Raw genomic sequence first — 12,227 nt, forward strand, 5'->3', positions numbered from 1 at the left:
TCTGTGGAGGGTCCTTAAAGAGTCGTCTGTTGGGGTATGGTTTTTCCTAGAATTTACAATTGATGATTTTATGTAAGGGTGGTGTTGCATTGTGAGAGTGGTGCCGAAGTCTTTTCCGCCGATACCGTGGTTGTTGCGTTATTTTTGTCTGCCGTGATCACTAGAACTTGTACAGTAAACGGCGAGAATTAAAGTGTTTTATCGGTCAATAAAGTGGTCTTTGTTACTGTACTGAAAAGTGATAAGTGAGTGTTTTTTCAGGTATTTAAATTAATTTAGGGTGGGTATTTTGTAATGTGTTGTATTTCGCGAGTAGGTGATCCAAGTGTCCTTTTTGAAATAGTGTATACAGTGGTGTTTTTTCTCTTCACAGTGCATGCACTACAGAAACGGGGTAGTGTGGCTGAACATCAGCTTAACCGTGATTTTCAGGTTGCAGGTACGTATGCTTTGCGCTGTATTAGAAAGTAGAGTATACAGGGATATATCTTTCTTTACAGAGCAAGGACTTTCATCAAAGAAGGCGGATTTTCGTATTTTAATATAAGTCGTTAGGATAGAATAAAAAGTTGATTTGTTTTTTTCAGGAGATTGTAAAAGATGAATAGTGCTTTATTTCTAGGTTCGAAATTATTCCTGTCGACCCTAGTTATTTTGGTTAAACAGATGAAATCGGAGAAGATATTGTTTTCTCGGGAAGAACAATATCTGCTCCAGAAAACTTTGATTAATTTTTCAATGAAGTATGATGTTTCCTTTTCCATTGACGCTTTAAAAGGTGCGTTTACGTTCCTTGACAGTATTAATACGGGGGGTGGAGAGTGTTCTACTCAAATTTCAGAGCATGGGAGTGACTCCGTTAACAAGATTGTGAGTCAGTCGGGTAGTGGCCTAGAAAGTTTATACGAGGTGTTGGCGAAAGAAAAAAACCTTTTTTAAAAGGTTTAATGTGGAGAGTGTGAAGTTAAAGTATCGCATAAAAGACTTCGGTAATAGCGGTATGGAGACTACGGATGCTTTAGTAAAAGTTTTCGAAAACATCATCAAAGATGTTATCTCAAACTCGGTATCCGGTAATAAAGTCAGTTTCACAATAACGCTTCCAAATTCTCCGGAAATAAAGCCGATTTGGTCTAGTTTAAGGCCTGTCAGTGAGTTAAGTGGCAAATACATTCTTGACTTGATATCGAACGTAAATCAGTCAAACGCTGTTTTCCTATCGGATGAAGTTATGCAGATGAATGCAAACATCGTGAATTTCCCATTCGGAGGTGGAGATACAAGCAGAAACATTGACCCGCGAACAGTTGATGAAATTGAAGTTTTGAGAAGGAAAAAGAGCGTAATAGATGTTGGTAAGGATACTGATCTTTATTGTCTTCCACGTAGCATATGTTATGCTATGAAGATGGCTCTGGAAGATTTTAATCATTCATCAGTTATGAAATTGTTGGATGGACTGGCAAAAAACTTGTGTAGGAAAGCTAGAATTGTTGTTGGCGAGGATGGATGTAGTTTAGTTGATATATATAAATTTCAACAGATCTTTGAAGATTTTCAGATAATTGTGTTTGACGATCTTAAGAAATCAGATTCAATTATGTTTAGAATTCCAGTGGAAAATCAATCTGTTCGGAAGGTATATCTTTATTATTCGAAATTATTAAAACATTTCTACGTAATTAAGTCGTTGACCGGGTTTTTCAACAGAAAATATTTGCGTGTTTTGTGACAGAGTGATGCAGCATAGATCTCACAAATGTGAAATGAAGTGTGCTTATTGTCTGTCCTTTCCACCTTGTGCAATTGTTAAAGAAATAGTAAATTGCGATGCTTGTAATCAATCTTTTAGAGGTCAGAACTGCTTCAACAGCCATTTTCAGAACAAGTTTACAACGAAAACAGTATGTGATACATTACAGATATGTGCAATGTGTACAACATTTTTACAACTCGAAAACAGAGAAAAAAACGATCACAAGTGTGATGAATTCTTCTGTCAGGATTTTTAAAAATTTCATTTCCGGGTTTAGTTCCCATAATAATATTTCGGTAGATTCACGCGAATTTCCATTTGCGATTTTTTGCAGTACGAACCCACGCATCGGTAAAAGACACGTGAATTTTTGTATAATAACCCGTAAGGGATTGAAGTGTTCAAAGGCCCTTCCCACATTCCTGAGCTTGGTTAGCACAGAAGCACGCAAACACCTATGGAGCCGCCACCAGAGTAGCGTTACTCACCACGACGCAGAACTAACCCGGCTGAGTGGTTCGGCTACCTGTTGGTAGCGAGTTGACAGCCGCGAGGTTGGCAGAGCAACAGAGAGAGCTAGTCTGCGATGACAAAGAGAAAAAAGTAGAATGTCGATTTAATAATTTTTTGAATTAGACAGATTCATATTGTTTTTTTCTGAAATTGGATTGATTTTTATAAAAACTTAAAAGATTTTCAATTTAATTTTGGTTACTAGGGGTTAACCAGGGATCCATGGTTCAAAAAACGTAAATTGCTCCGCATTTGGTCCGGTCCAACATCATGTGGATTTGCACTTAGGATCCCCCATATCCTAAACAATTACCCAGCTTTAGTCTAGCTTAGGACTCAAACAACTGGTGGTTTGACTTCAACATAATTCGTAATCTTGTCGTGTTTTTGCGATTATATAAAGGAGCGTTTTTCCAGGGCAGAGGTGAGGCAGCGTTTGAAGAGTTGCCCCTGCCCTGGACGAAACCGTTAGTCTTTTTTGATTTTTGAATGCTAGTTATGTATCAGGTAACGTCTGGAATGAAGCAGTATGACACCGAGAAATGCGAGTTATGTATCAGGTAACGTCTGGAATGAAACAGTATGACACCAAGAAATGCGACACCATACTGGCAGACGTGAGAAATTATTTGCAACTTTCCACAATTCCAGAAAACGCAGACGCTAAGTCAGCACAGTAAAATCATAAATACGCCTGCCACGTAACTTCTCGGGAAGAGTATTACTTAGATCCTAGATCCGTGTAAGCAGGAATTTCCGTGAATAAAGTTGAAATAGTAATTCATAATTTGTTTAATTCATTTCGGATCTCAGGGGGCTTGGAGTCCATTTCTTTTTTTTAAACACTTTCGGCCCACGGCATGTAACTTGCTTTTGCCATCTTTTTACGTTTTTGGGATAGTCTCCCCTCTCAGTCGCTTTCAGCTACTCAGAATGGCCCTTTGACCATCGCCAATCCCATTTAGTCATTACAAACTATCAAATGAAATTCAGTACACTACTACTGAATCTAACGAACCCGCTTTTAATGGGGGAGATGATACTTGTAAACTGCTAAAAACAAGCCTTTTTCAGGATTTCTTTTTTAATAGGAATGATACGTATTCAATATTTTCAATAATATTGTTTAAATGAACTCTTTCATTTGTGTTTAACTCTTAAAAGAAAATGGCACTAACATTTGTACTTGTTTAAAGGACGTCACAATCGAAATGTCAAATCGGTGTGCAATCTAGCGTCCTTAATTCGTATCTGAGGAAATTGAAAATTTCTAGTTGATTTTTTGAAATGTTAACAACTTCTAAAATTTGATAAACGGATTGAAAGTGATACCAAACAAAGTGTTTTATGCAGGGAAATGCAATTGAGTAAGTCAGCGAAAGCAACCACTTGGAGAAAACGTGAAACCATTTCGCGTAGTTTCGAGAATATAAATTTAAGCTCCAAGAAATTTAAGAAATCTAAACATGATGAACTGGAATAAGGACTTCTAAATCGGATTTCACAACCGCCTAAATGTACCTACAATGAGCGTCATTGTGCAATTAATAGCGAACGAATTCGGATTAAAAGCGATGTTACATTTCTTTGCAGTAAGAGCTAGGTCGAGCGAACCAAAAAGCGGGATAGCATCTTTCCGAGAAATTAATCGGAAAATCTCCAGATATGGATGGATGAAGTTGATGTCTGGTAGTGAGTGCGATTACATCAGAACTAAACGTGCCATTTATGGTTTTCATTGCGATCAAACCAAATTTTAATTTCAATAGTAATTTCCTGAATTAATTAGCGTAACCAATAAAATAGTGAAAGTGTCAATAGTTGTCCAAATGATAAAAAAAACGGGCCCGAGTTGGTTATAAGGGACAAATTAAAAATGCCCAAAGATTCCGATGTAGAAGACTAAGATTCTAATCACACATACGTGGGCGGTTCTACAAGTACCCGTGTTTGACGACAGGGGGCATTTCTGAGGGAAGTTAGTGTTGTCATCGCGTGCTGCAATCTATCAAACGATGGCCACAACAAATCTCAGACTGACTGATTGGTTAGTTTGCATTTGTCAGCCATTCGAGTAAGACGTGTTTCATGATTTTAGCTAAGATGAAGAAGAGCATTATCGTTCGGAGATTCCCTTTTTGTTTTTGGATGGGAAAAAGTGCGAGGAGATAAAAGCAAAGTTGAATGTTGCTCATGGCGATACTTCACCATCTATGATCACAGTTAAATATTGGTCCAACGAATTTAAACTTGGACGAACATCCGTTTTTGATGATGAGCAATCAGGACGCCCGGCAGATGGGGTTACTGAGGAAATCATTCAAAAAGTGTATAAACATGACTCTCGCTGATCGATGAACGAAAGTACGCGAAGTAGCAGAGGTCGTAGGCGTGTCGACCGGGATGGCAATTAATATTTCACATTCGATTTATTTCGAATTTTGGGAATGCGAGCGGTTAGGTGACGCCACCGGCGCTTACCACACATTTTAGAACTCGCCACAGTTGTGGAGGGCAGGCGGTGAAAAAGTGCCGTGAGTTGGCGGCAGAGTGACGGAAGAAAAAATAATTGCCTTCTTCTGCCTCCAGCTTTCACCGCGGTTAGACGTGTGTTTTTCCTCGTTATAATGGAAGGTTGTAATATAAAATTTCTTTGGAAAGCGAGTGTATTCCATAGATAAGAAGAAGTCTATATATGCTGATATTACATATTACCTGTATATGTGAAATCATTCAGCTTTCTTCTTAGGAAGTCGACAAATACAAACAGTTCGATTCCGTACAATATTAATTTATTTATTCATCTTTTTGTACAAATTTCAGTTTCAAGAAACCACCTCTGGTCTTGTCTTTCCCTTCAAAAACAAAGTAGTGATGATCAATTTCGACAAGCTCTTTTACTTGTTTTCGGTTTTTGACGTTTTCAGAAAAACGCTGTGGTAGAAAGTAGTAGCCTCCTTCCTCGAAAAAAATAGCCAATCGCGTGCCATACTTAGTATCCTGCAGTTTGAATTTTTTTATTTTATATTCTTTTCCTTCCACCAACATGGTAGTTGTGGGAAGGTTATCAAAGTTGCCTTGACTGATTTCATTGAGGGCTGCTATATCCTGAGAGAAAATAGTTGACGTTACGTTTATGCTTTCTAAAGGCAAAGTTACCTACCATCTCTTCTATTAAATACTTGTCTGTGTCACAAACGAGCAATCGCGACCACAACGATGGGTAGCAGGCCGATATAGACCACAATATGTTCCGTGTTTAAAAACGTGAAATAAACAATTCTTGTAAATCAGTTAAAGACTTTGCTTTCTGTCTCGGCCCCTTTGACAGATCAGAAGTGGGATCTTCCTTTTCGGTTTCGGTGAATGCAAAATGCCGCGACAAAAATTCGCAATCGCAGATTTAACGTGCCCGGTATTACGGAAGTTGCTGCGCGACCGGGAGTTGAGATCGGCCGGGCGAAAACCGGATTTAGTGAAGCGGTTGATCGACAGTGAAGGTAGCGATGAAATCGAATTGTCCGACAATGAAATCGAGGACAATGACGACGACCTTCGACAGACGGTTTCCGCTTTGGTGGAAAATGTGGCGTCAATAATGGCGGCCATTAAAAATGGCCAAGTCGGTGTACCACCCGTACCACCTGTTCCACCCGTTCCATCAGCTGTCCTACCCCAGGACGACGATGCTATTGCCGAAGCCCATCATCAACGCACACCATTCAATATTACCGCACCGACTCATTCAACGGCTTTCGGCGATATCGAGCCGACACTACGACGGCGCAACGAGACGATGACGTCAACCGACCGCGGAATACGTATTTCAACCACGAGATGTTATCGGGATTCTACCAACATTTGACCCGCTCGACGATGTGTCCCCATCAGCCGAACAATTCATCGACCAAATTGAAAAATTGGCTCAGGTATATCACTGGGAGGAACACCTCGTTCTGTTTGCCGCTCAGGCTAAGTTGAAAGGCCCGGCTAAACGATGGATTGACGGATTGCAAACGACGTTTGCAACGTGGGAAGAATTCTCCAAAGTGCTAATTGCAGATTTCCCCAGTCGATTTACGACAGAAGATATGCGACAGCGGCTCGATAGCAGCCGTCGCGCACACAACGAAACAACCGAAGAATATTTTTTCCGCGTCTGCGCAATGGGACGACGGGCGAAGCTTGACGACGAAACGATCGTGTATTACATACGACGAGGGCTTTGTATGAAACCATTACAAACTGCCATAGCCACGATGCATTTCAACACGCCGAGCGAAATGCTAGTGGCCATACGACGATTTGTAGCGAACGATCCGGGAACGAACGATAGTTCCAATAGCGTTCGGGGTGAACGAACGAATATACTCCGATCGCCGCCGCTGCTGAATGCTGCAAATCAAAACTCGAGGCTATATCACAATTGTTTCGAAAGAGGGCATTTGTCGTTGAACTGTCCGAAGCTGCAACGAAGACCACGATGCGTGAAATGCAATAGAACTGGCCATGCGCAGAATGACTGCCCGACAGCCGCGCGAACAGAAGCCAACCGCCGAGAGACAATAAATTGTATAGCACAACACACAGACAAGAAATTGCTAACGAAGACAGTGGAAATAGGCGACGATGAATTTGAGTGTATTGTGGACTCAGCAAGTAGCTGTTCTTTGATCAGACAGTCTGAGGCTCAACGAATTGGACAGATTAAACAATTCAACCCAGCACAACAACTTAAAGGGTTCGGTGGAGCTGTATACCTTTGCAATAAGAAAATAATTACAACAATCAGAATTGAGGACGTGATACTGGAGGGAGTTTTGTATATCGTGGACGACGAGCAGATGGATAAGCCGATACTCATTGGAACCGATATTCTACTGCGAGAAGGTAGGTGCTGCACAATTCGTGGTCGTGAATTTAAAATGAAATCGGAATTCGAGAACATACGAACCGGACCAATATCATCAATCGATAAAGAACAACTGTTTGAAGTATTGGAAAAATGGCATAAGTGTTTTTCTACTAATTTATCAACGATCGGTCGTTCAAATTCCACCGAAATGGAAATCCATGTTACAACCAGCAAACCAATCAGTCGACAGCCTTACAAGGTTCCGTTCCCGAAGCGATTGAAAGTGGAAGAAATGATCGACGAGCTACTGAAAGCTGGAATAATTCGACCGAGCGAGTCGGAATATTCATCTCCGGTCATACTGGTCGCGAAATCAGATGGTACAGACCGACTTTGTATCGATTATCGAGCATTAAACGCGATTACAGTGAAGGAACCATTCCCAGTTCCCAGTGTGGAAGAGCAAGTGGCACAATTGGCCGGAAATTCCTTCTTTACTACGCTGGATTTCATTTCAGGATATTACCAAATCCCGATTGCCGAATATGGATTCAACGTAGCTCCATTTGGATTAACCAACGCTCCATTCAAATTCCAAAGAGAAATCCGAAAAATCACATCGAGAATGAAACGAGTAGTATCTTATGTTGACGAAATCATCATACCGAGCAAAAATATCAAAGAAGGCTTGGAAGCGTTGGACGAGTTCTTAGGAATATTAGCGGAAATCGGTATGACATTAAATATAAAGAAATGTACATTTTTAGCGACCGAAGTATCCTTTTTGGGACATCGAATCACTAAGGAAGGTCTTCTACCCGGTGAAGTGAAAACCGATGCAATCCAGAAATTCCCAACACCTAGTAATCGAACCGAGGTTCGACGGTTTCTTGGACTAACTAGTTTCTTTCGACGATTCGTTCAAGGATATGCTCAGATAGCTTTACCGTTAACTCGATTGCTGAACGAAGGATGCGGAACCATTTACATGGACATTTCTTGAACAGGAAGCATTCGATACCTTACGAAGAGCTCTTTATCATCCACCGATTTTAGAGATCTACGACGTCAAGCGACAGCACGAAGTCCACACGGACGCGAGTTCGAATGGAATTGCTGGAGTGTTACTTCAAGAGAGCGACAACGGGTTAAAACCTGTCATGTACTTCAGTCGGAAGTGCTCGGAGACCGAAGCGAAATATCACAGTCATGAGCTAGAGATTCTAGCCATAGTCGACAGCCTGGAACGGTTCAGAATGTTTTTGATCGGAAAGAGGTTTCGTGTCATTACTGATTGTGCTGCAATAACATCTACGAAAAATAAAACGCCGTTACATCCTCACATTGCTAAATGGTGGCTACGTCTTCAGGAATTCGATTGTGAATACATCCATCGAAGTGCTGACCGCATGCGACATGTAGACGCTCTGAGCAGAGCACCCGTAGAGCCTACAAACCCAACCAAGACAGTCGCCGACCTCGTCCTTAACGTGGAACTCGATGAACACGATTTCTTGACGACCATCCAGCTGCAGGATATGAAGTTAGCAAATATTGTCAAAGTTCTTCAAGGGATGAGCTCTGAACAAGCGACACAGATTCGACGCGAATACTTTTACAAAAATAACCGTTTGTACCGCAAAGTTGACGATCAGTTGAGATTCGTTGTACCGACGGCAATGCGATGGAGAGTAGTGCGTACGTACCACGATGACATGGGACACTTTGCTGCGGAGAAAACTTTAGATCGATTGAGGAAAGATTTTTGGTTCCCGAAAATGAGAAAATATGTCAAATCAAATAAGACGGTGACAGGGAAGGCCGAAGGGCAGCTATACATCGACACTGTGAAACCTATTCCCTTCATGCGATTGCACCTGGATCATGTAGGACCACTGCCGAAGACGTCACGAGGAAATCAATATATCCTGGGAATCACCGATCCTTTTACTAAATTTACAGTCTTAAAAGCCGTCCGTAGCGTAAACACCCAGCCAGTAATACGAGCGTTGAATGAATTGACTTCGTATTTTGGGCTACCAGTCACCGATCGAGGCACGGCTTTCACTTCTCACAACTTTGCCGAATACTGTAAATTAAACGGGATCCAACACATTCAAACAGCTGTTCGAACACCTCGAGCCAACGGCTCAATTGAAAGAATTAATCAAACGGTTTGCAAATGTCTTCGAGCCAGCTGTGTAAGCGATTCAGATTGGGACACAGCTATCCGCGACATCCAGTGGACTTTGAACAGCAATACAAATGCAACGACCAAATATAGTCCGAACGATCTCATATTCGATTTTCGAATGCGGGACGTTGTTCATAACCGTCTCGTACAAGCCATCCACGATGAAGCGAACGATTCACAAGAAAGTATCGATATCCGACGGGAAAGGGCAACTAAAGCGATTGAAGCCGAGCAGGCAAAATGGAAGCAGCGATTCGATAAGCAGCGCAAGAAGCCTTCTCAATATCAGGAGGGTGATCTGGTCGTGGTTACCAACGTTGCTCCTTCGACGGGGTTTTCTCGAAAGCTGGAGCCGCGATATCGAGGGCCGTATATAATTTCGAAAGTCTTAAGGTTCGACCGATACGTCGTTGAAGATATCGAAGGTCTCCAATGTCGACAAAGGCGCTTTAATTCGGTGTTCCACGCCGAACATCTTAAACCGTGGTGCACAGCTGCACCTTTCCTCGACAACGATACAGATGGGAGCGACAACGAAGAAGACCCGGGGAACGTGTCCGGCCAGGAGTCCGATTTGTCAGGAGTGGCCGAACTGTCACAAACGAGCAATCGCGACCACAACGATGGGTAGCAGGGAGTCGAGTTCGAGACGCCGACCGATATGGACCACAATATGTTCCGTGTTTAAAAACGTGAAATAAACAATTCTTGTAAATCAGTTAAAGACTTTGCTTTCTGTCTCGGCCCCTTTGACATCTGTATCAGGTTCAGAGAATGTCTACACAGCTCTAAAGATTATACCCGATTTATATAGCATTTGCTTCAGAAAAAAATAGTAAAAATACATGGTTTGATAGCTATGGTTGCGAATGAGACACTTTAATCTTGGTTCTACAACGGTGGAGGTTTGTCTCAATGTTAATGGTATTTGAAACAACTTATTTGATATGGATTTCGCAATTTTCTATAAGGCCATTTTTTACTGTGATTATGCTAGTTGTCCTGCACTAGACAGTGCTTAGCAAGGATCAGAAATTGGTGCTAAAAATAGTATTATCTAATCACAAGAGTAGGTTATGAATTTCGCAATTCTCTTTAAGAGTATCTATTGTGATGAAAATCACTTTGGAAAATTATGTGTGACGTCAATGTAAATCGGAGTTATGACAATTAGCCAGGACACCAAAATTGTATAACAGTAGGGCGAATATTTAGTTAAGATAATTGTTAACAGATGACTCTCATGTCGGAAAGGAGATCTTGTCAAAGGCGCAAAGTAGTTTTATAGTAAAGTCTTTACATGGCTTTCTGGAATGTTCCGCGAGGTATAAAAGATCCGGAAATCCGCCCACAAAGTCAGTCTGATTCTTGAGTTAGAACAGATCGCGTCGGGTATGAATACGCCTCGAATTTTACTAGTTAAATAATTGTTCTATAATTAATTATATAGTACGGTTGTATAATTTAGTGTTTAATAAACGCTTGTATTAAAGTTATAGAACGGGTTTTTGTTTAGTTCTACGCAATCCAGTGATACGAGCCTACTGACGATTATGGTCTATAAATTGATTTTTCTAACTACAGGTTTAAAATATAAATTGCGCAATTTTCTATAAGACCCTTTATTATTGCAACTATGCAACATGTCTATTCATAGGTAGTACTTAGTTACGGTCGTAAATTGCTGTAGCCTGAAGATATGAACTCTGCGATTTTCTATCTGATAGTTTGTGGCGCGGCAGGATTCGCAGCATTCGAAATTTATTTCGAATGTTGCGAGTGCGAGCGAATAGATGGCGCGGATCTATCCACTTTGCGTAGCACGCCAAGGGAGTGGAAGATCGCAGTAATTATGTTTTTCAGACCTGTCACTGATTTTTAATATTAAGTTTGGGATTGAAAAAAGAACACTGAAGTCTTTTTGATTTGGAAAATAGAATTGGAGTTGAGTTCGCTGACTAGAATTGGAGTTGAGTTCGCTGATTAGAATTAGGACTAATAATATGTAAAACCATTAATATTAAATGTTCGCTTAAATATTTTAATAAAAATATAAGTAATGTTAATTACTTAATTGGTGACCCCGGAACTCGCACCAACAGCATCAACAACTAAGATCCCGAATTCCCAGAACCTGCAAAATTGAAAAACTCAAGCACATCATCATCCCCATCAACAAATCGCAGTCTGCGCAAGCACAATCGCCCAGCAGGCAGCCGCAACAACCGATTGGAGATAAGTAAGAGTTCCGCAGCCGCAGCCGCCATCGCTGCCGCAGCCACTTTCGCCGCCGCACTCAACTCCACCATCGCCGCAGAGGTCGAAGCCGCCGCCGTCACCGCCGTAGCCGCTACCGTCGCAGCCGATACCAATATGATGTGGCGCGGCAGGATTCGCAGCATTCGAAATTTATTTCGAATGTTGCGAGTGCGAGCGAATAGATGGCGCGGATCTATCCACTTTGCGTAGCACGCCAAGGGAGTGGAAGATCGCAGTAATTATGTTTTTCAGACCTGTCACTGATTTTTTTTTAACTGAATAAATAAATAAATATTATATATAAATGAATAATAATTTCACTTAAGTATAACTCCTTGACGGCGGCGCTGGTCGAGTTTGTCGGCTGTAGCTGCGGCGTTGGCGGTGCTGGGGACGTCCGTTTGTTGCTGTTGTTGATCGTTGTGGCAATGATGACTAGTCCGGTGCGTGAAAGGTGTTGTGCAGGAGGGCGTGCGTACGGGAAGTCGCGTAAAAATCTACTTCTGGAGAGGGTCCGACGTGTGTCGCGCAGTACACTGTGTAGAGAAGGTTTCCTCGCGTTTTTTCTTGCCTCTGCTCCGACTCGGGATGTGAAGATGCGACACGTTTTCGTGATGTTTACCACATCACTCCACACTCAACTGTAGATG

The 12,227-nt window shown here is 41.6% G+C and overlaps 1 protein-coding gene across 1 annotated transcript; it reads left to right on the top strand.

Annotated features, from left to right (window-relative positions):
* The first annotated feature begins 5,642 nt into the window (after window positions 1-5,642).
* Window positions 5,643-7,775, top strand: LOC119646922. Its single transcript, XM_038047603.1, has 3 exons — window positions 5,643-6,090; window positions 6,161-7,680; window positions 7,725-7,775. The coding sequence occupies exons 1-3, from the start codon at window positions 5,643-5,645 to the stop codon at window positions 7,773-7,775; spliced, it is 2,019 nt and encodes a 672-aa protein (XP_037903531.1).
* Window positions 7,776-12,227: the final 4,452 nt, after the last annotated feature.

The sequence above is a fragment of the Hermetia illucens genome, chromosome 1 (assembly GCF_905115235.1).
Source record: "Hermetia illucens chromosome 1, iHerIll2.2.curated.20191125, whole genome shotgun sequence".
NCBI lineage: Eukaryota > Metazoa > Arthropoda > Insecta > Diptera > Stratiomyidae > Hermetia > Hermetia illucens.

Bases quoted from the DNA above. Each gene is read 5' to 3' on its own strand.
- LOC119646922 (XM_038047603.1), top strand. From the start codon at position 5,643: ATGCCGCGACAAAAATTCGCAATCGCAGATTTAACGTGCCCGGTATTA. The intron at 6,091-6,160 runs GTATTTCAACCA...TGTCCCCATCAG, and splicing joins GTCAACCGACCGCGGAATAC to CCGAACAATTCATCGACCAA. The intron at 7,681-7,724 runs GTAGCTCCATTT...CAAATTCCAAAG, and splicing joins TTGCCGAATATGGATTCAAC to AGAAATCCGAAAAATCACAT.